This window comes from Miniopterus schreibersii (genome assembly GCF_964146895.1).
Source record: "Miniopterus schreibersii genome assembly, chromosome: 2".
Taxonomy (NCBI): Eukaryota; Metazoa; Chordata; class Mammalia; order Chiroptera; family Miniopteridae; genus Miniopterus; species Miniopterus schreibersii.
The window spans coordinates 97,579,369-97,607,071 of NC_138102.1; the positions used below are offsets into that span (position 1 = coordinate 97,579,369).

Here is a 27,703-nt window from a genome sequence, read left to right on the forward strand (position 1 = left end):
AGAGACCTTGATTGCGTTGTGATTAAGCCAGTTCTATTAAAGCAATTAAAGCATGCACCTTTATTAAAGAAGCAAGGCAAGCAAATCTATACATCTGGCTTATGAAGCGCAGACAGGCTCTCAGCTAATCTGAAGAGTGAGTTGGGTGGGGGGTATGAGATGTTATATACCCTCCTGTTTATAGGTTTCAGAATTCTGCTGAATATTTTGATACAGATTAACTCTCAGTGTCCCTTTTTATTTTGTTGTGGCCTTCCCAGAATTCATGAGAAGCGCCTGGCAATTTTATCTTGTCAAACCTTGAGAGTGCTGGCTTTTCTGTTTAGGGAGTAAAACTGCCCTTCTCCTCCCCCCTCCTTTTCTGCATTCTCACCTTAGAGAGGCTTTTAACCATTTGCTCTCAAGTGTCCTTGGCTGGGGAATATAATGGCTTGTTATTTATAAGCTGGCTGCAGATTGCCCACACTGTTTGGCCTCGTTTTAACTTTCCTGACTCAGTTTCCCTATTCCTCTTGCCCTGGAATCCTGTAACACAACACCATCACCATCCTAACCTAGATACAATGCATTTCTTACTGAGGGCTGTAATACAAAAATGTTTAAAAGCAACTGATCAAAATATTAGAAGACAGTTATATATAAGTATTTATTGAATGATGTGGAAAACCTAGGCCACAGTTCAAGAAAAATGTTGCAAATTGCAGTTAGCCTCCCTCATTAGTTTACTTTTGACAAGAAATTGCTTTTAGAAGTACCTAACTATCAGAAATGTTTTACTAGCAAAGCATGCCTATTAATTTTTGAAGAGGGGTGATCAAAAACTTACAGGATTAAACATTTTTGTGTATTTACAATTGTCTAATGTTATAAAGTTTACAGTAGTTAATTTCAAGATAGCTATATACCTTTTCCTTTTGTGACATATTAATATAAGTATTTATTCTTGTTTTGCATTTACAATTAACTGACTTTCTTTTGCCAGGTGTAGGTACCGTTCAGGTCTTTTGTTTTGATTTCTAATGACAGTATGGATTGATTACAGGTGTAATTATTGAGACAGACATAATTGGTTCAGATCTCTTGAAGAACTCTGACCCAGAGACACAGTCCAGCATGCCAGATGTACCATATGAACCAGACTTGGATATTGAAATAGATTTTCCCAGAGGTACTAAAAAATGCTATTTTATTCTTTTAATGTGACCTATGGTTATGGAATTTAGTTATGGAGTCATAACTGTGGTTATGATCATGAGGCATTTAGTGTGCGTGTCATTATTGCCTTTACTGTTTATATTTGTCTTTTCTTTTTTACCCAAGTAAAACTCAACAGTTGACTTCTGAAATGACACATAGGATTGCTTTGTAGGGACTTAAGAATTTTTTAGAGCCTTAAAAAGAAACTTTCTCGAAGTAATTATACAAAATTTTGAAGACAGAGAAAAGGATAAAAAAGTCTTTGTGTGTTTTTAAAAAATTTAAATAAAATATCAATAGTATTTTTCTTACGACCTTTTTGAAATTAAATGGACCTTCAAAGGGAAAAAAGTATTTTTAGGTTTTTTGTTATAAAAGAAATGTGTTCTATTTTCATTATTTTTCTTACTCTATTGGTAAGCATCTTGAATAGAACATAAAGCATTTTATTTTAGAAAAGATTTAATAGCTTGAAACAGATTTGTACTGAGACCATTTAGATCTTACAGTTGAATTTCAGGTTATACTGATTTTTCTGATACAGGTTTACATGAAAATTTCATGTTGATATTCATTATACATGTTTTTAAAGAGTCTAAACAGGTTTTATCAGAACTCATAGGCCATGTTAGGTACAGAAGATCATTTATTCTCCACCCCAAGCACAAGTGCTTGTTTACGTTCTGTGGTTATTTCTTTGTTGGCTGTGTTCATGTAACATAAGCTTATGCTATTACATTTGGAATAAAAGTTCTGATTTGTCTGTCAGCTGCGGAGGAGCTTGATATGGAAAACGAATTTTTATTGCCACCTGTTTTTGGAGAAGAATATGAGGAACAGCCTAGACCTCGATCTAAAAAAAAGGTATAAAATTAATAGTATTTTAGCATTTGGTTAATATCTGTGTATAGTAATATATCTATACAGCTTTAGAGTAAGGATACAGTGGTCTTCACTTGTGCCTGGGAAGATGGGAAGAAATTTTGTTTTCTAGATTTTAAGAGGTAAAGTTCTATAACTTCATTTCTAGGTAATAAAAATGTCTCAGATTTAATTGTAGCTTCATAGAAGAAGAGTGAATATTATTGCCACTTAGTTTTTGTTTTTAGTTTTATCTTGATAAACGGTTGACATAGATAAAAGGCTGACATAGTTGCAAATAAATTCAGTTCTTTGACAAGAATTGAGACTATTTTCTAAGGAGCTGGTTTTTCCATCATTTTTGATGAGACTAATAAGTGAGATTGGAGTACACAGTTGATTATATCTGGTTTCATTTAAGTATGTCAACACATAGGAAGACATCTTGGAGACTTTAATTGATTCAGGTAGACCACATCGAATTGTATTAACAAGTGTAATTGTTTTAAATATTTTACCATCAACTTTCTTTATTCCTGATTTCCAACATAAAGTAAGGTCAAAAGAAAAAGAAAAGATGACTTTCACAAATTTCCCCCAAAAGAAAGAAACTGAAAAAGAAGTGAGTACCCTGCAGTAGAATGAAGTTGGAGTCCTACCTGACACCACAAAAATAAACTCAGAATGGGTCATAGACCTGAATGTAAGAACTAAAATTATAAAACTCTTAGAAGAAAACATAGGCCTCAATCTTCATTACCAAGGGTTAGGCATAGTTTCTTAGCTATAACACCAAAAGCATAAGGAAAAAAAGGAAAAAAGGTGAATTGGATTACATAAAAATTTAAACATTTGTACAGCAAACAGTGCCATCAAGAAAGTGAAAAGGGCCTGGCCGGCGTGGCTCAGAGGTTGAGCATCCACCTATGGATACAGGAGATCGTGGTTCGATTCCCAGTCATGGCACATGCCCGGGTTGTGGGCTTGGTCCCCAGTGGGGGGTGTGCAGGAGGCAGCCGTTCAATGACTCTCTCGTTATTGATGTTTCTATCTCTCTCTCCCCCTCTCCCTTCATCTCTCTGAAATCAATAAAGATATATTTAAAAAAAAAAAAAAAAAAGAAAGAAAAAGAAAGTGAGAAGGAGTTGAGTGGTCATTCCCTATACAGTGGAATTTTTGAGAAGTTCTTCAATTTTTCTCTTACATTATTTAAAATCCTTTTATTACAGATTATTAGTTTATTATGTCATGTATTTATTTTCTCATCAGTGATTCACAGCAGAAGTTTGTAAGATTTTATTGTATACAGTGGTTTATGTAGAAATATGGCATTCCTGGAGATATTTCAAGGCATGTTATAGGGAACTATTCTCAGATTCAGGAATACTAGTCAATTCTAAGAATATATTTCTCTTTAATTTGTACTTTTTGATTGATGGCTTACAAAAAGTCATGAAATAGTACAGACTTTAAATAAGAGAAGATTTACAATGGTGTTTTACTAATAGGGAGCCAAGAGAAAAGCTGTATCAGGATACCAGTCTCATGACGATAGTTCTGACAATTCAGAATGCAGCTTTCCTTTCAAATACACGTATGGTGTAAACGCATGGAAACACTGGGTCAAAACTAGGCAACTTGATGAAGATCTTCTGGTATTAGATGAGCTACAATCTCGTAAGTGTTCTGATTTTGTTTTCCCCTATGTCCTATTTAAAAGCAAGATTTTTGTTATTAACTACTTTTAATTTGTAAAAAATAAATGTAGCCTTTATTTTACTTTTAAGTTCTTTCCTAGAATAAGTTAATTTCAGTGAGTTTCTTAATCTTAAGAGTAAATAGCAATTACTGATTTTTTAATTTCTTTTTAGCTAAATCAGTAAAGTTAAAAGAGGATCTGCTGTCTCACACCACAGCTGAGCTAAACTATGGACTAGCCCATTTTGTCAATGAGATCCGCCGGCCAAATGGAGAGAGTTATGCTCCTGACAGCATCTATTATCTTTGCCTTGGGATACAAGAGGTTAGTAATTTGTTCACTACTTTTGAATATAATGTTAATAAGGAAGGTTGTTGTGGTAGTTCTTGGACAGAAAAATGTTGTGCTTTAAGAATATTAAAGATAGCTTTATGGAAAAGAATGAGTCATTGCTTTACCAAGAAAGACAAAAAAGAAATTTAATCTATTAAAAAATACTAGGATATTATAAAGGATTTTCTGAGCTTCTTTGTAATTAGGTGTTTCTGCTGTAATGTGATAGCAGAAACTTCCCAAACTTTACAAAAACCAAAAAGACCAGGCCACTTGAAACCCCCATATCTTCTGTATTACACCTGAGAAAGTTCTATGTCTGTTACCATATATGATAATCAAGATGACATCATTCCCTTCCTACAGTCGCAAGTAAATGAATTAACACTATGAGGCATGATTCATATATGCATAGATTCATGCTGATATACATGTGAGCAGAAAATGTCTGCCTTCTCCGTATAGTGGGTCTGTTTCAGTATACAATTCTCATGCGTTTCTAATATGTTAAATAGTGTAACTACTCATTAGTTCTTTGGAATCATCTTATAAAATGAGATCATTCCTTAGGGGTTTTAGACTTCAACTGTACGTCTGTGAATCTGGAGTGAGTCCATTTTCTATAGCACACTCGAATATCAGATGTAGGCAGTAACTTCTGGTTCTGAATAAATTGTACAGGTTTGAGCCCAGAGGTCAGAAAGGATCCTCATTTCACATCCTGTGTGTTTGTAAATGTGGTAAATAATGGAAGATCTTCTTATGCAGGGTTTTGTTTATAGGCCTGAATTTTAATGTTATGCTGCTAACAGCATCCTGAAATAAGTTACTGAAGAAAATTAGAATTGTCTTAATTTGTATTTTACTTCCATTCTCTTCAAGGTAGACATTTTCGCAAGATTATGTAAGCAGCGTGGGGAAGTAGCACATAGTTGTACATTACTGTGCTGTGCATTACTGTGTGTTCAAAGGCCATCACATATTTTGTAGTAACAATCTAAAAGAAATCAGAGGATTTGTTTTTTCTTACTTGCTTTTGTAGATTTACAGGTACTTTGAGCCTCATGTTTGTTTATATGGTGATACTAGGTTCACCATTCCAAAATCCCAAAACCTGAGAACCAAGATTTTCATGGAAACTCCTTTGACAGTAAAACCTGACTCAAAGAGTTGTGATGCTCTTGTTTTTGTTATACTTTAAAAAAAATTCTAATTAGAATATTAACTGTAGAATTCACTGTAGAATTGTTGATGTTTCTAAATAAGTTATAGGGTGCTTCCCTAAACCGTTCTAGGAGTATTGTGTAGTTATGTACATGCCCTGTGTTTCCTCTGTAAAAATGCAAAAAAACCATTTTTTTTTTTTTAAAGAAACATATCTGGCTTCAGTGGCTCTGGCACAGAGTTTTAGACCTTTGTATATATTTTCCCTTCTGCTTTTATTATGTTTCATAGTAAAATAGAGTAGGAATAGCATTTGTAAATATGCTAACAGGTATAGGTGAAAGCATCTCAATCCTCTGGTGTCAGAAAAAGTTATTACATATAATTTTCCTTGGGAGCAGACAGGACGTGGGTATTACATCTTTGTGTCTGTACCATGCTGTCCATATAGTCTGTACTCACTGACCTGGATGATTGCTGTGACTATTACACAGTAGACCTATATATCCAGGTTTCTCCTGCTTTTTATTGTGTGTGTATACTTATTTAAAGTAATTTTTAAGAAGTAGAACATTTATATCATCTTAGAAGTAGTTCAACCATTTTTATTTTAAATAATTTTTAAATTACAGTTGACATACATTATATTAGTTTCAGGTGTATAACATAGTGATTAGACATTTATATAATTTACAGAGTGATCACCCTGATAAGTATAGTACCTTTCTGACACCATACATAGTTGTTACAGTATTATTGACTATATTCCCTATGCTATACTGTATATCCCTATGACTGTTCTGGAACTATCAATTTGTAGTTCTTAATCCCTTCACCTTTCTTACCTATCCCCCTGACCCCCTCCCTTTTGGTAACTGTTGAAATGCTCTCTGCATCTAAGAGTAAAAATAAAATGGAGTCTGTTTCTGTTCTTCCTGTTTATTTTGTTTTATAGATTCCACATAGAAGTGAAATCATCTGACATTTGTCTTTGTCTGACTTATTTCACTTAGCATAATACCCTGTAGGTTCATCCATTTTGTACACAGCAAGATTTCATTCCTTTTTTTTCTTTTTTTATCACTGAGTCATATTTCATTGTATATATGCACCTCTTCTTTATCTTGGCTGTTGTGAATAATGCTGCAATGAATGTATGGGGCATACGTCTTTTCAATTTAGTGTTTTAGGTTTCTTCAGATAAATACCCAGAAGTCAAATTGGTGGATTCTTCTTTGCCTCTTTTTATAGCCTTTGTTTTAAAGTCTATTTTGTGTGGTATAACTATTGCTACCACAGTACTTTTTGTTTGTTTTCATTTTTATGAAATGTCTTTTTCCATCCCTTTTTTTCAGTCTGTGTGTGTTTCTTTTGATCTGAAGTGAGTCTCATGTAGACAGCATGTGCAGAGGTCTTGCTTTGTTATCCATTCAGCTACCCTGTGTCTTTGTATTAAAGCATTTAATCCATTTGAATTTAAAGTAATTGTTGATAGGTATGTATTTATTGCCATTTTATTATTCATATTTTTATTCTTTCTTGGTCTTCTTAAATAAGACCAGACCCTTTAACATTTCTTGAAATACTGATTTGGTGATGATGAACTCTTTTAGCTTTTTTTTTTTAATCTTGGAAGCTCTTTATCTGTCCTTCGATTTTAAATTATAGCTTTGCTGGGTAGAGTAATCTTGGTTGTAGGTCCTTGCTTTTCATTACTCTGAATATTTTGTGCCAGTGCCTTCTGGTTTGCAAAGTTTCTGTTGAGAAATCAGCTGACAGCCTCATGGGAGCTCGCTTGTAGGTAACTACTTGCTTTTCTCTTGCTACTTTTAAGACCTTTTTTTGTTCTTAACCTTTGGCGTTTTAATTATGATGTGTCTTGGTGTGGGTCTCTTTGAGACTGTACTTCTTGAACTTGTATGTATATTTCCTTCACCTGGTTAGGGAAGTTTTCCATCATTATTTTTCAAATAGATCTTTGATTTCTTGCTTTCTTTTGTCTTTATGGGGGGCCATGATGCAAATGTTGGTGTGCTTGAAGTTGTCTCAGAGGCTCATTACACTATCCTCATATTTTTTTGGATTCTTTTTTCTTTTTGCTCTACAGATTGGATGTTTTCTGTTTCCTTTTATTCCAAATTGCTGATTTGATTCTCTGCTTCTTCTACTGTATTGTTGATTCCCTGTAATTTATTCATTTCAGTTAGTGTATCCTTTAATTTTGACTGTTTCTTTTTTAAGTTTTTGTCTCCATTTTTGTGTTTCCTATCTCTTTGTTGAAGCTCTCGCTGAGATCACTGAGCACCCTTATAACCAGTGTTTTGAATTCTGCATCTGGTAGATTGTTTGCCTCCATTTAATTTAGTTCTTTTCCTGGAGTTTTATTCTGTTCTTTCCTTTGGGACGTGTTTCTCTGTCTCCTCATTTTAGCTGCCCCTCTGTGTTTTTATGAATTAGGTGGAGTTGCTGTGTCTCCCAGTCTTGGTAGAATGGCCTTATATAGTAACTGCCTGTAGGGTTTAGTGGCATAGACTTCCCGGTCACCTGATCTGGGCATTCCAGGTACTACCCAGTGTGGACTGTGTGCACCCTTCTGTTGAGCCTTGATGCTTTTGGCACATCATTGGAAGGGATTTACCTCCAGGCCAGTTGGCTTAGAGGACTGGTTGTGACCTCACTGGAGGAGCTTCTGTGCAGAGGTCTACCTCATGTATCACTTGCAGGGTTCTGGTGCCTGATTGGTTCACCTGTTGAGTGTGTTGCTAGTGATGTGATTGTCTGGTGCTCTGAAGCTGGCCACCTAGAGGGCCTCCCAGGAAGTGCAGGTCAAAATCAGCTGCGACCTGTGTCCTTCCCGGAGTCACCACACATGAATTGCAAGGCAGTCTGCATCTGGCTGCTACTTGTGTTAGGCTTGGAGGTGCCCAGAAGGGGCCAAGCTGTGAACTGAGGCCAGCTATCAGTAGTTCTGGGCCTGGGGCCACTTACCAAGAGGTTCAAGGCATGCCAAAGCCAGATGCTACTTGTTGGAGGTTTGTGAATCTTGTAGAGATTTTAGGAAAGTCTGCAGCATAAGCCAAGACAGGCGTTTGTATGGAAAAGCCACTGGAAACAACTTGGGTGGGTCTGAAAGTTGGGTGGGGTGGGGTCTCGGGGAACCCCCTGGGTGGGTCGAAGTTAGTCAGGTTGTTGGAGACTCAGGTATGGTGCCAGCTTGCTGGCTCTGTGGGGGAAGGGCTCAGTACAGGAAAAATGATCTCTGCCAGCACTTCTGTCTGGGAGAAAGCTGACCCTTCATACTGAAGCCAGAAAATTCATTTCCTCCTTGTATGTCCCTGATGTGCCTTTCCAGCTGCTCCCCCAGTGCTGGAGCTCAGAACCAGTGAGTCTAAGTCCTTGCCTGGGCCCATTAAGGGGACCGCCTGAGACTCCAGGAGCCCTCTCTTTCACTTAGCCACAATCCCAGCTGGTTTCCACAGCCAAACGTAGGGATTTCTCTTGGCACTGGAACCCTGGGCTGGGGGCCGTGGTGTGGGGCTGGGACTCCTTACTCACAGGGGACATCTGTAGCTGAGATATCCCTTCTGATTTTTAACTGCTATGGGACCAGCCTGTTTGGAGTCTCTGCCCCTCCTATCAGTCTCACAGTAGCTGCTGCTTTATATCCTTAGGTATAGGATTTCTGTTCAGTTAGTTTTCAGGTGGTTCTCAATGATGGTGGTTCTGAAGTTTAGTTGTAATTTTGACGTGATTGTGGTAGGATGCAAGTACTGAGATAACCTATGTGCCTTCTCGACAGGAAGCCTATTTCAACCAATTTGAGAATTGTTGAGAAAGCAATAGAGCCTGGCTGGCATAGCTCAGTGGTTGAGCATCAACCTATGATCCAGGAGATCTAGGTTCGATTCCCAGTCCGGGCACATGCCCAGGTACAAGTTCAATCCCCAGAAGGGGGCATGCAGGAGGCAGCCAATCGATGATCCCTGTCATCATTGATGTTTCTCTTTCTTTCTCCCCCTTTCCCTTCCTCTCTCTGAAATAAAAAAAAAACACATATAAAAAAAGAAAAAACAATAAACTTCTGCCATGTTAACTTAGAAGGAAGGAGAGACATTGAGTTCCAACCTGTTATTCTTGTTTTAATTCTCTAGTTTATGATATGTTCTAGTGTTTTGTATAAAATTTTCTTTTCAAATGGCTTCTTTTCAAATTAAGCTTAAAAACTAATATCTACATAATATAACTTTAAATCAAAGAATAATAAGAGAAAGACAATAAAATGGAGGTTCTCTGCCCTACTTATCTCTAGTTTACTTAGTTCCTATCAATAGTAATATAATTTTTGCTCTGTTATTTCCTCTGGTATAATTTGCATATAGGAATACAATTGATTTTTGTATATTTATCTTATTCTGTATGTACCAATTCACAATTAGTTCTAGTAGGTGATTCTTTTTTTCTTAGAATTTTTTAAAAAATTTATCTTTATTGTTGAAAGTATTACAGGTATCCCATTTTTCCCCCCATTAACCCTCTCCACCTCACTCCCACCCCCTCCCCAGACCTTCAACCCATTATTGTCTGTGTCCATGGGTTATGCATATAACTTCTTTGGTTAATCTCTTTCTACCCTCCACTCCCCTTTCCTCTTTCCTCTGAGACATGACCATCTGTTGCATGCTTCAGTGTATCTGGATCTATTTAGTTTGTCAGATTCTTTTGTTCATTAGCTTCTTAAAGAAGACCCTTCAACATTTCATGTAATACTGGTCTGGTGGTGATGAACTCCTTTAGCTTTTTCTTATCTGTGAAGCTCTTTATCTGACCTTCGTTCTAGATGATAGCTTTGCTGAGTAGAGTAATCTTGGTTGTAGGTTCTTGCTTTTGTTCACTTTGAATATTTCTTGCCACTCCTTTCTGGCCTGCAAAGTTTCTATTGAGAAATCAGCTGACAGTCATATGGGTGCTCCCTTGTAGGTAACTAATTGCTTTTCTCTTGCTGTTTTTAAGATTCTCTCTTTATCTTTAACCTTTGGCATTTTAATTATGATGTGTCTTGCTGTGGGCCTCTTTGGGTTCCTCTTGTTTGGGACTTTCTGTGCTTCCTGGACTTGTAAGTCTATTTCTTTCCCCAGGTAGGGGAAGTTTTCTGTCATTATTTTTTCAAATAGATTTTCAATTTCTTTCTCTCTTTCTTCTCCTTCTGGCATCCCTATAATACGAATGTTGGGCCTCTTGAAGTTGTCCTGGAGACTCCTTATGCTATCTTCATAATTCTGGATTCTTTTTTCTTTTTGGTCTTCTGGTTGGGTGTTTTTTGTTTCCTCATATTCCAAATTGCTGATTTGATTCTCAGCGTCCTCTACTCTACTGTTGATTCCCTGTAAATAATTCTTCGTTTCAGTTCATGTAGCCTTCATTTCTGATTGGTACTTTATTACATCATTGATGATCACACTAGTTTCCTTAATAGTCTTACTAAGATCTTTGAGCATCCTTATAACCATTATTTTGAACTCTATCTAGTAGCTTGCTTGGCTCTATTTCATTTAGTTCCTTCTCTGGAGATTTCCTCTGTTCTTTCCTTTGTGGCATGTTTCTTTGCCTCCACATTTTGGCTGCTTCCAGGTGTTGTGTTTTTTTTGGTTTTTTTTAATTAATTTTTTAATATATCTTTATTGATTTCAGAGAGAGGAAAGGAGAGAGAGAGAGAGAGAGATAGAAACATCAATGAGGAGAGAGTCACTGATCAAGCCCGCAACCCAGGCATGTGCCCTGACCGGGAATCGAACCCCGATTGCCTGGATCCCAGGTCGACGCTCAACTGCTGAGCCACGCCCAGCTGGGCCAGGTGTTTGTTTCTATGTATTAGGTAAAGCTGCTATGTCTCCAGGATTTGTAGAGTGGCTTTGTGTAGTAGATGTCATGCAGGGTCCAGTGGCTCAGCCTCCACAATCACCTGAGGTGCTCCCCTGTGTGGGCTGTGTGCCCTGTCCTGTTGTAGTTGAGCCTTGGTTGCTTTTGGTCTCACTGGGAGGAACTGACCTGCAGACCAATCAGCTGTGGGGACCAACTGCAACTACAGTCAAAGAACTGCTGTGCTGGAGACACCCCTATGGAGCAGGATTTACTTCTGTGAGACTTTTGTGTTCATTGAGTCCGCCCCTTGAATGTGTTACTCATGGATGTGATAGAGTTGTGTAATCCAGTGTGATCTGGTCTGACCAACATGTGCACTGTCTCTGGGGCCTCCCGGGAGGTACAAAGTCAGCCTCTGCTTGTCCCTTGCCCAGGGCCACCCAGCATGAGCTACACAGCAAACTGTAGTTAGCTGCTACTCGTGCTGGGCTTGGAGGAGTTCAGGAGAGGCCAAGCTATGAGCCAATGCAGGCTGCCACTAGTTCCAGGCCTGGGACCACTTATCAAGACATATGGGGCACGCTGAAGCCAGCTGCTGCTTGTTTGAGAGATTTTAGGAAAGTCCTAAGCATGAGGCTTGAGAGGCCACTTGCATAGAAAAGCCACTGGAAATGGCTTGAATCAGCTTGCAAGTAGGGAAGGGCGGGGTCTCTGGGAATCACCAGTGTGGTGCCAGAGGTGTGAGTCAAGGTGCTGGAGATTCAAAAATGGTGCCTGCCTGCCTGCTCTGTGGGGGGTGGGCTCGCCAGAGAAACCATGTCCTGTGCCAGGTCTTCAGTTTGGGAGAAAGCTGCCCCTCTAGCTCTCGCCCTTTTTCCAGGCATGTTATCTTCTCTCCAAATGTCCCAGGTTCCTTTCAAGCTGCTGCCCAGCGCGGGAGCACATAGGGAGAGTTTGAGTAAGTCGGTGTGCTCTCCCTTTAAGAGGAGCTGCCTGGGACTCCAGCAGCCTCTGCTCAATCAGGCACAGTCCCCGCCGGTTTTTACAGCTTAAAGTTGTGTGGACTTCTCTTCGTGGCCCTGGAACCCTGGGCTTGGGAGACTGTTGTGGGGCTAGGACCCCTCACTCCTCCGGGAAACCTCCACTGCCAAGATCTCGTAAGAGTGCCCGTCACTGCGTCTCTGTTCTTCAGCCCCATTTGTCCACATCTGCCCCCCTCCTACTGGTCTCGAAGTGCATCTTCAGTTCTCTGGTTCTCGGACTTATGTTCAGCTAGATTTCAGGAGGTTCTGAGCGATGGTTGTTCTGTATTGTAGTTGTAGTTTTGATGTGGTTGTGGGAGGCGGTGGGTACCATGGTTACCTACGCTGCCATCTTGTTGTCTTGTCATCTTAGAATTTTCTGCGTACAAGATCATGTCATGTATGAATAAAGATGGTTTACCGCTTTCCAGTCTGCATGTCTTTTATTTCTTTTTCTTGCCTTCTTGTATTGGTTATTTTGGTTCCACAAAAAGATCAGTGGAAGTGGTGAGAGTAGAAATCTATGCTTTGTGTCTAATCCTTTGGGGAAGGTTTTCTGTATTAAGTAGAATGTTCTCTGTAGGTTTTTTGTAGCTTCCTGGTACCTGGGTCAAGGAAGTTTTTATCTATTCCTTAGTTCAGTCATTTTCAACCGGTGCGCCACAAGAATGTTTAAAACGTGCAGTACCTGACTATTTGGTCAGGGGCACTGACCTCTTTTCCCTGACAGTGTCAAATAAAAAAGTAAACAGTCAACACAACAATAGGCACCTGGTTTGAATGGCCCCTCTTGAACCATAAATATATATAGGTCATATAATAGAGTTGTATCATATTTGTCACATCGCATAAGAATGCTATGTTTGATCAGTTAATCCTGGGTACCAGAAATCCTTACATATAAGTATAGGCACCTGATTTTTCAAAAAGTCTCTTTGGCCCTAGCCAGTTTGACTCAGTGGTTAGAGCATCGGCCTGTGGACTGAAGAGTCCCTGGTTTGATGCTAGCCAAGGGCACGTACCTTGGTTTCAGGCTCAATCCCTGGCCCTGGTTAGGGTGTGTGTGGGCGGCAACCAATCGATGTGTCTCTGTCATATCGATATTTCTCTTTCTCTCCCCCCCCCCGAAAAGCAATGGAAAAAATATCCTCAGGTGAGGATTAAAAAGTCACTTTGGAGCAAAAATTATACTCTTTTTTTTTTTAATATCAGATTGGCAAAAGATGTATTTTTTGGTGTACCACAGAATTTTAGTAATAAGATTGTGTGTGCCATGAGGTGAAAAAGGTTGAAAATTGTTGCCTTATTTGGTTTAGGATTTTTCTTAACTGTTGAGAGTTTTTATCATAAGTGGTTATTGAATTTTGTTAACCTATTTTGTACCTATTGAGACAACGATATAATATTTCTCCCTTAATCTGTTAATAATGGTACATCAGTTAATTTTAGATGGTAAATCAACCTTAAATTCCTGGAATAGACTCCATTTTATGATACTTTTATCCTTTCTATATATTGCCTATTAGGTTTGCTAATTTAATGTTACCGATTTGTGCAGCTGTTTATGAAGGATGTTAGTTCATAGTGTTTTTGTGATGTCTCCCTGGTTTTAGTATTGGGATAATACTGGCCTCAGAAAATGAAAATTTTCCACAAGAATTTGTGCAAATTGATATTTTTTCTAGAGATATTTGATAGAATTCATTATTGAAGCCAAATGGACCTGTTTTGTTGTTTTTAATCTTCACCCAAGGATATATATATATATATATATATATATATATATTTTTAATGTATTTTTATTGATTTCAGAGAGAGGAAGAGAGTGGTAGAGATAGAAACATCAATGATGAAAGAGAGTCATTGATAAGCTACCTCCTAAATGCCCTCACTGGGGATGGAGCCTGCAACCTGGGTGTGTGCACTGACCGGGAGTCGAACCTTGATCTCCTGGATCATAGGTCGATGCTCAACTGCAGGACCACGCTGGCCGGCCCTGAGGATATTTTTTCCTTTGCTTTTTCCGAGTGAAAGGGAGGGACAGAAAGCAGGAGGCGGGGGCAGGGGGTGGGGGTGGAGAGAGAGATTAATTGGTTGCGCCCCAAACTCGCTCCCACCAGAGCCCTGGATCCATCCTGCCACTGAAGTACATGCCCTTGGCTGGAATCCAACCCAGGACCCTTCAGTCCTCAGGCCGACGCTCCAACCACTGAGCCAAACTGGCTATGGAGGGGCCTGCTTTTTTTAAAATTTTTTTGTTGGAGTTGGGAGTGGTTTGAATCAATTCGTTTAGTAGATACAGGCTTATTTAGGTTTTCTGTTTTTGTTGAATCCATATTGGCAATTTTGTATTTCAAGAAATGTATACATTTCATCAAAGTTGTCAAATTTGGGGGCATAAATTGATACTATTCCCTCATTGTCCTTTATTTTTTCTGCATTCTATTATTTTTATTTGTTTCTGTGCTTGTCACCAACCACCATTATATGTAAAACTTTTATTCTTTTCCTTTTTTCATTCCTAATGGTGATTTGTGCCTTTTTGTTTCTTGAACATTTTAGGTCTGAAATCGGCAAACTTTTTTTCAAAGAGTGAGATAGTAAATAATTTAGACTTTGCTGGCCAAGAGGCTAATATCTTGGATATTGTGTAACTACTTAATAGCAACTTAAAATGTAACCATTTTAATTTTATTTTTTAATCTTTTAAAGTTTTCATTGAATTTATTGTGGTGACATTGGTTCATAAAATTATGTAGATTTCAGGTGTATAATTCTATAGTACATCTGTATGTTGTATCGTGTATTCACCACCCAAGTCTGCGTCCTTCACCATTTATCCTCCCTTTATGCTCTTCTACCTCCTCCCACCCCTTTTTCCCTCTGGTAATCACCATCCTGTTGTCTTTGTCTATGAGTTTGTGGTGTGTTTTTTTCTTAATCCCTTCACCTTTTTCAATCCCTTTATCTTTTTCACCCAGCCCCTCAACCCCCTCCCATATAACAGCTGTCAGTCTGTTTTCTGCATTTGTGAGTCCATTTTTATTTTTTGTTTATTTTGTTCATTTATAAGTGAAACCATATGGTATTTGTCTTTCTTTGACTGTCCTATTTCACTTAGCATGATACGCTCCAAGTGCATCCATGCTGTCACAGAAGGTTAGATTTCTTTATTACTTTATAAAAAAATAACTAAGTAGTATTTCATTGTGTAAATGTAACAAAGGTTTTTTATCCACTCATCTACTGATGGGCAGTTGGAATGCTTCCAAATCTTGGCTGTTGTAAATAATGCTTCCGTGAATATAGGGGTGCATGTATTCTTTTTAATCAGTGTTTTGGGTTTCTTTGGATATATTCCCAGAAGTGGAATCTTTTGGTAATAAGGCAGTTCCATTTTTAATTTTTTGAGGAAACTCCATATTGTTTTCCATAGTGGCTGCACCAATCTGCATTCCCACCAACAGTGCACGAGGGTTCTCTTTTCTCCACATCCTCGCCAACACTTGTTTGTTGATTTATTGATGATAGCTGTTCTGACATATGTGAAGTGGTATGTCGTTGTGGTTTTAATTTGCACTTCTCTTATGATTAGTGATGTTGAACATCTTTTCATGTCAATTGGCCATCTGAATGTCCTCTTTGGATATGTGTCTATTCAGGTCCTTTCCCATTTTTTAATTGGATTATTTGGTTTTTTTGGTGTTGAATTTTTTAAGTTCTTTATAAATTTTCAATACTAGCCCCTTTTCGGATGTATCGGGGAATATGTTCTTCCATTCAGTGGATTTTTTCATTTTGTTGATGATTTCCTTTGCTGTGCAAAACTCTTTATTTTTGTGTAGTCCCATTTGTTCTTTTTTGTTTTGTTTTGTTTTGTTTCCCTTGCCTGAGGACATATATCAGAAAAAATATTATCACGAAAAATGTCCCAGATTTTACTGCCTGCTTTCTTCTAGGATTCTTATGATTTTAAGCCTAACATTTAAGTATTTAAGTTATGTTGAGTGTATTCTTGTGTGTGATGTAAGTTGGTGGTCTGGTTTTTTTTGCACATATCTGTCCAGTTTTCCCAACACTGTTTATTGAATAGGTTATCTTTAGGTCATTGTATGTTTTTGCTTCTTTGTCAAATATTAATTGACTCTAAAGACATGATTTTATTTCTGGGCTTTCTGTTCTAGTCTATTGATCTGTATGTCTGTTTTTATGCCAGTAACAGGTCGTTTTGATAACTATGGCCTTGTAGTATTGTTTCATATTAGGTAGCATGATTCCTCCAACTTTGTTCTTTTTCTCAAGATTGCTTTTGCTTTTCAGGATCCTCTGTGGTTCCATATAAATTTTTGGAGTATTTTTTCAAGTTCTATGAAATATCCCATTGGCATCTTGATAGGAATTGCGTTGAATCTGTAGATTGCTTTGGGTTGTATGGACATTTTAATGATGTTAATTCTTCCTGTCCATGAACACAGTCTATGCTTCCAATTACTTGTATCTTGAATTTCTTTCTTCAGTGTCTTATAATTTTCTGAGTATAGGTGTTTTACATCTTTGGTTAAATTTATTCCTAGGTATTTTACTCTTTTTGAAGCAGTTGTGGATGGAATTGTTTTCTTAATTTCCCTTTCTTATAGTTCATTATTGGTGCATAAAAATGCAACTGATTTCTGCTTATTTATTTTGTACTCTACTTTATTGAATTCACTTGTCAATTCTAGTCTTTTTTTTGCGGAATCTTTATGGTTCTCTATATACAGTATGATGCCATCCACAAATAATGAAAGTTTTACTTCTTCCTTTCCAATTTGGATGCCTTCTATTTCTTCTTGTCTGATAGCTGTGCCTATGACTTTCAGTACTATGTTGAATAAGAGTGGTGAAAGTGAACATTCCTGTCTCGTTTCTGATCTTTAGGGGTATGCTTATAGTTTTTGCTCATTGAATATGTTGTTGGCTGTAGGCGTGTCATATATGGCCTTTATTATGTTGAGGTAAGTTCCCTCTATTTTAACTTTGCTAAGAGTTTTTAATCATAAGTTGGTGCTGGATTTTATCAAATTATTTTTCTACACCTATTGATACGATCATGTGGTTTTTATCCTTCATTTTGTTTATTTGGTGTATCACATTTATTGATTTGTGGGTATCGTACCAAGCTTGCACCCCCAGAATAAATCCCACTTGATCAGGGTGTATGATCTTTTTAATGTATTGCTGAATTTGATGTGGTGATACTTTATTGAGGATTTTAGCATCTATGTTCTTCAGGGATATTGGCCTATAATTTTCTATCTTTGTAGTGTCTTTTTATGGTTTTGGAATTAGGGATAATGCTGGTCTTGTAAAGTGGGCTTGGGAGTCTTTTCTCCTCTTGAATTTTTCTGAATAATTTGAGAAGGATAGATATTAGTTCTTGTCTGAATGTTTGGTTAGAGTCACCTGTGAAGCCATCTGGTCCAGGGCATTTGTTTGTTAGCAGTTTTTTTATTACTGCTTCAGTTTCACTTGTTGTATTCTGTCTATTCAGATTCTCTGTTTCTTCCTGATTTAGTGTTGAAAGATTGTATGTTTGTAGGTATTTATCCTACTCAACTAGATTGTCCAATTGGTTGGCATATAGTTGTTTGTAACATTTTATTAAATTCCCTTGTTGTTGTTTTTTAAAATATTTTTTAATCCTCACCCAAGGATATTTTTTCCATTGCTTTCCGGAGAGCACGAAAGGGGGAGAGACAGAGAGAGAGAGAGAGAAGCCTCAATGTGAGAGAGACACATTGATTGGTTGCCTCCCACATGTGCCCAGGCCGGAGCCAGGGATGGAGTCTGCAACCAAGGAACGTGCCCTTGGCTGGAATTGAACCTGGGACCCTCTAGTCCATGGGTCGACACTCTATCGACTGAGCCAAACCGGCTAGGGCCTTGTATTTCTCTGGTGTCAGTTGTTACTGCTCCTCTTTCATTTCTGACTTTATTTATTTGGGTCCTCTGTCTTTTTTTCTTGACAATTCTGGTTAAAGGTTTGTCAGTCTTGTTTATCTTTTCAAAGAACCAGTTCTTGTTTTTTTTTGTTTTTTTTTTTTTTGACTATTTTGTTTTTTTCTGCTCTGGTCTTTATTCCTTTCCTTCTATTCACTTTGGGCTTTCTTTGTTGTTCTGTTTTTAAGTTCCTTTAAGTGAAAGTTAGATTGTTTATTTGAGCCATTTCTTGAGATAGGCCTGTAATGCTATGAATTTCCCTCTTAGGACTGTTTTCCCTGTGTCCCACAGATTTTGGGTTATTGTATTCTCATTTTCATTTGTTTCAGGGTATCTTGATTTCTTCCTTGATGTCATTGTTTACCCATTTGTTGTTTAGTAACATGTTATTTAGCCTCCATGTCCACATATTTTTCAGGTGTTTTTTTTTCTGATTGATTTCTAGTTTCATACCATTATGGTCAGAGAAGATGCTTGATATTATTTCAGTCTTCTAAAATTTATTTAGATTTGTTCTGTGCCCTACCAGTGGTATATCTTAGAAAATGTTCCATGTCCACTTGAATGTGTTTTCTGCTGCTTTGGTTGAAATGCTCTGAAGATATTAATGGAATCTAAATCCATTTGATACTGTGCTCTCTCTTGTTGATGTTCTGTCTGGAAGATCTATTCATTGATTTAACATTCAGTGGAATGTTAAAATTCCCTACTAAGACTGAATTACTGTCATTCTCTCCCTTTATGTCCATCAAGATTTGCTTTACATACTTAGGTGCTCCTATGTTAGCATAGGTATTAACAAGGGTTATTTCCTCTTGTTGGATTGCTCCCTTTATCATTATGTAGTACCCTTCTTTGTCTTTTACTATGGCCTTGGTTTTAAGTCTGTTTCGTCAGATACAAGTATTGCTACCCCAGCTGTTTTTCCTTTCCGTTTGCTTGAAATATCTTTTTCCATCCCTCTACTTTTAGTCTGTGTGTATCTTTTGTTCTGAGGTGTTGTCTCTTGAAGACAGTATATATATGGGTCTTGCTTACTTATCCAGTAGCTACCCTATGTCTTTTGATTGGGGTATTTAAGCCATTTAAATTTAAAGTTATTATTGATAGGTATGCATTTATCACCTTTTTTAAACTATGTTCCTCTATTTATTTTTATTCTCTTACTCTTTTTCTCCTTCTTCTTTACCTTTCTCCTTTTCCTCCTCCTCCATTCTTTTCCTCTTTCCTCCCCCTTTTCTCCTTCCCCCTCCTGCCACTTTCTCCCCCCTCCTCCCAGTTCCTTCTCTTCCCCCTTTCCCTCCCCTTCCTTTCCTCTCTCCTTCTTCTCAAAGCAAGCACTTTGACATACCTCGTAATACTGGTTTGGTGGTAACAAACGCCTTTAGCTTTTTCTTCTCTGGGAAGCTTTTTATTTCTCCAATTTTAAATGATAGCCTTGGTGGGTAAAGTAGCCTTGGTTGTAGGACCTTGTTTTTCATCACTTTGAATACTTCATGACAATTCTTTCTGGCCGGAAATGTTTCTATTGAGAAATCAATTGATAGTCGCATGAGAGCTCCCTTGTATGTATGTAACTGCCTTTCTCTTTTACGATTCTCTTTTCATCTTTAACCTTTGGCATTTTAGTTATGATGCATCCTGGTGTGAGTCTCTTTTGGTTCATCTTATTTGAGACTCTGTGCTTCCTGGAATTGTGTGTCTTTTTCCTTCACCAGGTTAAAGAAGTTTTCTGTCATTATATCTTCAAATAAGTTCTCTTCTTTGCTCTCTCTTTTCTCCTTCTGTTACTCTTATAATGCAGATGTTACACTTTATGTTGTCCCAAAGGTTTTTTAAACTATCCTCCTTTTTAAAGATTCTTTTTTCTTTTTGCTGTTCTGAATGGATGGTTTTTTCTACCTTGTTTTCTAAATGGCTTATTTGATCCTCCACTGCATCCTACCTACTGTTTATTCCTTCCAGTGTATTCTTTATTTCAAATATTGCATTCTTATTCCTGGCTGGTCTTTTTTATGGTTTCTATGTCTGTTTTCATGCTGTTGAGCATCTTTATAATCATTACTTTGAACTCTATATCTGATAAATTGTTGGCCACCATTTCATTTAGCTCTTCTCCTGGTGATTTCTCTTTTTCTTTCCTTTGGAGTATTTTTCCTTGTCTCCCCATTTTGGACGCCTCTTTTTGTTTCTGTGTTAGGTAGCCTCCCAGTGTTGGTAGGGTGGCTTTAAGTATTAGGAGTCCTGTAGTACTCAGTGGCACAGTCTCCCTAATCAACCGAGGTGGGTGCTCTAGGAATGTATCTTGTACGAGTTCTGCGGGCCCTCTTGTTGTAAATGTGTGTTCATTGCGATTGGTGCATTCATGCCTGGGATCGACCCTCATGCTAGGTGACTGTGAAGCTCAACCCCAAACACAGCATGTGCAGTGCCATGCAGGTGCTGATCCTACAAAGTGTAATTCACCTCAGCATAGTTTGCTGCCTGCTGATATTTTCCTGTTGATCTGCTGCTTGTGAAGCTTACTGTATACTTCTCTGTTGTTGTCTGAAGCTGGCCACTGGGTATATTGCTTTTGAGCCTTTTCAAAGGGACTCTATTCCAGGCCTGTGTCAGATTCTGCCTGTGACTGGACCTGAGCAACCTGTTTGGAGCTATTAGTGATCCACAGCTTGTGGCTCCCTCTACTGGACCTTGGTGCATGCAGAAAGCACCAAGGCTGGCGTTTACCAGCATCAGATCTCCTGGCAGGTCATCAAAAGTCTCAAAGCACCCAGTGGTCTGCCTCTGCCCTCAGGCTACCTTTTAGGTTGCCTGTTAGGCTTAGTCAGGGAAAGAGCCTCTGGCTGTACTCTTTAGTAGGGTATAAGCTTCACAGGGTGGGGTGAGAGGCATTTCAACTGGTGGGCTATTGATTCCCCCATCTTGGTGCCCCATGGAAGGGAATGCTCTGACTGAGAAAGATGGCTTCTGCAGTATGGGGGGAATGACTCAGCACAGGGATCCCGATGGCTGACTCTTCAGCTCTCTCCCCAGAGCCACCAAACCTAGACTTTCGTCACATGGTTCTAGTCCACTCTGTCCTCACACTTCTGGAACCCAGGGTGAGTGGCTGTGAATGAAATTTTGTGCATTGACTCTTTAAGAGGGTGCTTTCTTCCTGTGCTATATCTCCCTGGTGGTCAGAAACCCTGGATGTTTTGTGGCCGCCTTTCCTGGTTCTGGTGCTCTAGGCTTGGGAGCCCACGCTTCTCAGAGGGAATGGAATCCTCTGCAACTGAGATATCTTTCAGGAACTTCAGCCTGTGGTAACCCAGCTAGCCCTCTCTCACCTTTGCACTTCTTACCCATCTTGATGTGGCTTCTTCTATAAGTTTGTGGTTATAAATCATGTCTCCAGCTAGGCTTCAGTTGGTTTTCAGGATGACTTTTACAATTTAGTTGTAATTCCAGTTTGGTCCTGGGATGAGGTTAGTGTAGCTTCCACCTAATCCACCGCCATCTTGGTCTGTCTTGCTTATGTCTTTTGATCGGAGCATCTAACCTATTTACATTTAAAGTGATTATTGTTTGGAATGTATTTATTGCCATTTTATTCTTTATAAATATGTTCTCTTTTTTTCTCTCTTTTTATTCTTTTTAAAAAATTATATCTTTATGGATTTCAGAGAGGAAGGGAGAGGGAGAGAGAGTTGAAACATCATTGATGAGAGAGTTGTCATTGATCAGCTGCCTGCTGCACGCCCTTGACTGGGGATCAAGCCCACAACCTGGGCATGTTCTCTGACCGGGAATCGAACTGCTATCTCCTGGATCCTAGGTCGATGCTCAACTGCTGAGCCATGCCTGGCCGGGCTCCTTTTATTCTTTTTAAAGAAGATTCTTTAACACAGGAGTGGGGAACCTTTTTCTTCCAAGTACCATTTGAATATTTATAACATCATTTGCAGGCCATACAAAATTATTTATAACATCATTCGCAGGCCATACAAATTAGCTATGAAAACAGCTCCTAGATTTATTGAATTTTGAGTCCCACCTGCTGTTACCTTGGCAGGGCCAGACCAAATGATTTTGCCAGCTGGACTTTCCCCACCTCTGCTTTAACACTTCTTGTAATACTGGTTTGGTGGTGATGAACTCTTTTAGCTCTTTTTTTGTCTGGGAAGCTCCTTATTTCTACTTTAATTTTAAATGATAGCCTTGCTGATTACAGTAGTCTTGATTGTAGGTTTTTGCTTTTCAGCACTTTTGAGTATTTCATGACAGTCCTCCTGGCCTGAAATGTTTTTTGTTGAGAAATCAACTGACATTCTGTATAGGAGTTCACTTGTAGCTGACTGTCTTTTCTCTTGCTGCTTTTAAGATTCTCTCTTTGTCTTTAACCTTTGCCATTTTAATTATGATGTGTCTTGGTATCGGCCCTCTTTGGGTTCACCCTGTTTGGGACTGTCTGCACTTCCTAAATTTGTGTGTCTTTTTCCGCCCACCAGGTTAGGAAAGTTTCAGTCATTATTTCTTCCAATAGGTTCTTGATCCCTTGCTCTCTTCTTTTTTCTTCTGTTAACCCAGTGATGTGGATTTTGTTATGCTTCATGTTGTCCCAAAGGTCCCTTAAAGTGTACTCATTTTTTAAAATTCTATTTTCATTTTGCAACTCTCATTGTGTTTTCTACTATTTTGTCTTCCAAATTGCTGATTTGATCCTCTGTTTTATCTAACCTACTGTTTATTTCTTGTAGTGTGGTCTTTATTTTAGATATTTTATTCTTTATTTCTGAGTGTTTCTATTTATAGTTTCTATGCCTCTGTTTCATTTACTTCTTTTTCTGGGGATTTCTCCTCTTTTCATTTAGTGCATGATTGTTTGTCTCTGCATTTTGGCTGCCTCTTTGTGTTTGTTTCTATGTATTAGGTAGATCTATGACACCCAGTTTTGATAGGTTTGCTTTATGTAGTAGGTATCCTGTGGGACCTACTGGTGCATTCTCCTTGATTACTTGATCTAGGTATTCCAGGAATGTCCCTTGTGTGGATAATGTGGACCCTTCTGTTGTAATTGATTCTTGATTTCTATTGGCCCATTCATGTGTGGGGTTGACCCCGAGGCTGGTTGACTGTGAGGATTGACCCTAACCACAGTATACAAGCTGCTATGCTGGTGCTGACCACACGAAGTGGAATTCTCCTCAGCAGGGTCTGGTTGCCTGCTGAGATCTCCCTTTGGATATGCTGCTTGTGAAGCTAATTAGATCCTGCTCTGATGTTGTCTGAAGCTGGTCATTGGGTGTGTTGGTTTTGGGGCCTAATGGGAGGGACTTTGGTTCATGCCAATGTCAGAAGCTGCCTGTGACTGGCCCTAGGCAGCCTGTTTGGAGCCAAAAAGTCATCACAGTTTGTGTCTGCCTCGGCTGGGCTTGAGTGTCTGTGAGAAGGACCACGGTGCACACCAGGGCCAGCTTTTACCAACACTGGGCCCAGGTTCAGGTCAGCAAAAGTCCCAAGGCACCCTGAGATTCACCTCCACCTGATGTCCACCTGATAGGCTCAGTCACTGAAAGAGCCTCTGGTAGTACTTGAGTTGCATGAGGTAGTTTCTTCATGTCAGCAGGTAGGGGTGAGTGGTGTTCACCAGATTGATACAGGTTCAAACTCATTGCCAGTGCTGGGTCTGAATCTACTCAGTAAATGTCCCAGGGTGTACTAAGTCTAGCTGCCACCCACGGTGCATTGCAGTTCTTTGTGGTGTAGAGTCTCAGGGAGTCATTAGGGTAAGGCCAGCAGAGTTTATAAGGCCCAAGCAGACCAAGATTTGGCCATGTGAAGGGAGGGTTCTGCGTTGGTTTGGTGTATGAGGGATAGGTGGCCTCTGTCCTAGAGCCACACAGCTCAGTCTGTTCAAGATTCTTCCAGGAGTCTGAGCTCAACAGGGTAGGCTGCTAGTAATTTGGAGGGTGGTGCTAGTGGATCTGCCATGAGAGGGAGATGCCAGTTAGGCTTGGGGGAAGGTGGGAGGAGTGACCCAAATATAACCACTTTTACAAGTTAAGCAACACTTCTTTGTTTGTTTCCAACCTGTTAAAAATTAATGGCTGGTGGAATTGGGTCCAGTTGAACTAGGGTTGTGGTTTGCTGATCTAGCTTAAAGGATTATTTGTTTTATTTTATTGGTCTATTCAGAGAACCAGCTTTTGGTATTACTGGTTTTTAAGTTTTTGTGTTTTCTTTTTTCATTGAGTCTTTGATCTCATTTTCTTATTTTTTTCCAGCTTCTTAGAATTTAGACCTTTTATCTTTTCTAATAAAGCATTTAAAGTTATAAATTTTCCTGTGTGAACTAGTTTATCTGCATTCCAGAAATTGTTATATAATGTATTTTCATTTTCCTTAAGCAAAGGGAATTGGGTGACCTCATAATCCTGTTATAGGAAGATGAGTCTCTCTCTGATTTGCTTTTTATTTAGTAGGTCATTTAAATATTAACTCCAAATATTAATAGAGAGGTGAGAGCTAAATGCATTGCATAAAGAATAATAAATTACGTTGTCAAGCTTTTTTTTTTTTTTTAATATATCTATTGATTTCAGAGATAGGAAGGAAGAGGGAGAAAGAGATAGAAACATCAGTGATGGAGGGAGTCATTGATTGGCTGCCCCTGTACCGCCCCCTACTGGGGATCAAGCCTGCAACTTGGGCATGTGTCCTGATTGGGAATTTAATCATGATCTCCTGGACCAAGCCTGCTGGGGCTTCAGTATTTTTTAATTGTAAAACACATGTAACCTAAAATTTACCATCGTAACTATTTTTAATACCACAGTTTAGTGGTATTAAGTGCATTCATAATCTTGCTCAAACAATACCACCATCCATCCCCTAACTATTTTATCTTATAAAACTGAAACTACATCCATTAGACAATAACTCCCCATTGTCCCCTAGCACCCACCGTTTTAATTTCTGTCTCTGTTAAGTTTGACTACTCCAAGGACCTCAATTAAGTAGAATTGTATAGTATTTCTCTCTGTGACTGGCTTATTGCACTCAGTATAGTGATTCTCCTCAAAGTTCATCAGTGTTACAGCATGTATCAGAATTTTCTTCCTTTTTAAAATTGGTTCTTTGTGGCCCAGCTGGTGTAGCTCTGTTGATTGAGTGTTGTTCTATGGACCAGGACGTTGCTGGCTCAATTCTGGGTCTGGGCACATGCCCCGGGGTTTCAGACTTGATACCAAGTAGATGGCATGCAGGCAGTAGCTGATAGATGCTTCTCTCTCATTGATGTTTCTATCTCTCCCTCTCCCTTCCTCTCTCTGAAGTCAATAAAAACATATTTTTAAAAAAAATAAAATAAAATTGGTTCTTTATGTACTGAAAAATGTTTTCTCACAAAATGTTTACTTATTGAAATGTACATTGAAAAATGGTTAAGTTGGTAAATTTTATGTTTCGTGTATTTTTACCACAATTGAAAAAATTTGTTTTTACAATTTGTTTTAATCATTGAACATATTTTCACACTTGATTTAATTTTTGTAAAGGGCTGTATGGTATGTATAAGAAGTTTTAAAAATAATCCAAAAAATCAGTTCAAAGATAAGCTATCTAAATATACTTTCCAGAAATAATTGCTGTTTAATGTTACTTCAAGGATGTTACAGAAATAGAAGCTATTTTTGGAACATGCATATTTTTGTTTGTTGCATTTATTGATTTTGTGACAATAAAAATAAGTATGATTTCTCTAGATAGCTCTTAGAAGGAATAACATCTTTAGTTGTAAGGGCTAAGTTTTGTGAATGTATCCAGAAGTAGGTAGCCACTTCTGTGTTGTATAATGAAAAATTAAATATAATTATCGATATTGACCTGATCCTTGCGAAAGGGGGAGTGTGTGCCATTTTTCTCTCTCATGAACAAATAGCTGGTTTCCTTCCTGATTGTATAAGGAATGATGGTTGCTGTTAAATGTTTACATAATGTGGAAGTGTTTGAGGAAGAAAGCAAAACTACGTGAAATGCTATAGTCATCATGATCATGCTGTCATATATTCTCTTACATATGTGAAAACATGCCTTTAACCAAATTCATCATAGGTGGAATTGTGGATGCCTTTTTCCCCTTAATCATCTCCACCCCATCATGGTTAGCTAGGTGTATATACTGCTCTGCTTTTTATGAACATGGAAAAATATATAGAGAAGTTTTATCAACTAAGAATGGGGAACCATATTATATCCTCTTGAAGATTACTTTTCTTTCCTCCATTTCCCTATATGTTGGTGGCAGTCTCCCTAAGTCAACTGGAGCAGACTTTTAACTGTATGTATTATAATTCGAAACATAGTTAACTTAGTCATTTCAACAATGATGAGCATTCCCTTTGTTTCATAAAATTTTGCTGTTATATATAAACAGTGTACACTTCCTTCCCCTTCTCCCCCAGATCTTATATTATCCTGAAGAACTGGTGCTTTTATTTCTGTGAGATATGATTTCTGAAAGTATATATTTTATTTTAAAAGTATATTTTAAAGTATATTTTTAAAATATACATTTTTTATTTTAAAAGATATCACTAGATTGCTTTATAAAAGAAAGGATTGTGGATTTGTTTTTTCATGTTTATTGGCTATTTGGATTTGCTTTTCTGTGAATTGTTCCTTTGTCCATTGGGTTACTTATCCCTTTCAGTTCGTGAGAGTTTCTTGTTGCAGACAGTAATTCTGTCACTTTCCCAAAACGTTTTCCAAGATTTTATATTTTAATACTTTAAGTCTTTTATCTGGAAGAAATTGTTTTTTAAGAAGTGTTATCTCCATTTACTGAATTAAAAAATATATAAACTCACTTACATGGCTCGTTAATTTGAGTTCTGTGTAAATAGGTAGTTCCCTGATCATGAAAATTCTATTGAAATGCATATAACATTTTTTAACTTATTTAATATTTCTTTGACCTAGAAGGGCCTTAAGAATTTGCCTTATGTTTCCCAGCAATGATATGGTGGATTCAGAGTTTTGCTAATCCTATGTTTATTGGTTCATTATGGAAACATTAGTTAAAAGTGCTACTTTATGCTTAACACTGAACATTGGAGTAGAGTTTGAAGATGGCCTTTTTTTTTTTTTACAATTTACTGATTTCCATGCACTGTGCTAAGTCCTTGGCATGCCATTTAATCCTCTCAACAACTGTAACTCCCATCATTGTTTGATGAGGAAATAGAGGTAAGCAGCTCATCCAAGGTTGTACAGCTTATATATTTAGACTCTAATCTGGTAAGCAGTTTGATTTAAGTCGCTGTAATATGTGCTGCTCAAGGATTTGAAATACATAACTATGTAATATTTAAATCATGCTATACTCACAGTATGGGGTAGTGGCACAGAACTGGGACTACTTGATTCTACCTAAGTACGTAACTAGAGAAAGTAAAACAGTGGAGAAGATCTTTAAACTGAGATTTGAAGAATACATAGAAATTCACTAGGCAGACAAGATAAGACTTCGAAGAACAGTGGCTTTTCAGAGAGAGAGAGAAATACATAAAAGGGCACTGTTTTCCAGGAGTGGCTTAGCATGGCT

General features: G+C 38.1%; 1 protein-coding gene across 5 annotated transcripts in view; it reads left to right on the plus strand.

Annotated features, from left to right (window-relative positions):
* The window catches only part of ZMYM2 (zinc finger MYM-type containing 2), a 124,770-nt gene that overhangs the window by 88,357 nt on the left and 8,710 nt on the right, over positions 1-27,703 (plus strand). For all 5 annotated transcript variants that reach the window (XM_081126698.1, XM_081126697.1, XM_081126696.1 and 2 more), the window contains 4 exons: positions 1,043-1,168; positions 1,967-2,061; positions 3,567-3,735; positions 3,930-4,081. In XM_081126698.1, coding sequence (XP_080982824.1) covers positions 1,043-1,168; positions 1,967-2,061; positions 3,567-3,735; positions 3,930-4,081 — 542 coding nt within the window. The remainder of the gene's footprint in view (positions 1-1,042; positions 1,169-1,966; positions 2,062-3,566; positions 3,736-3,929; positions 4,082-27,703) is intronic.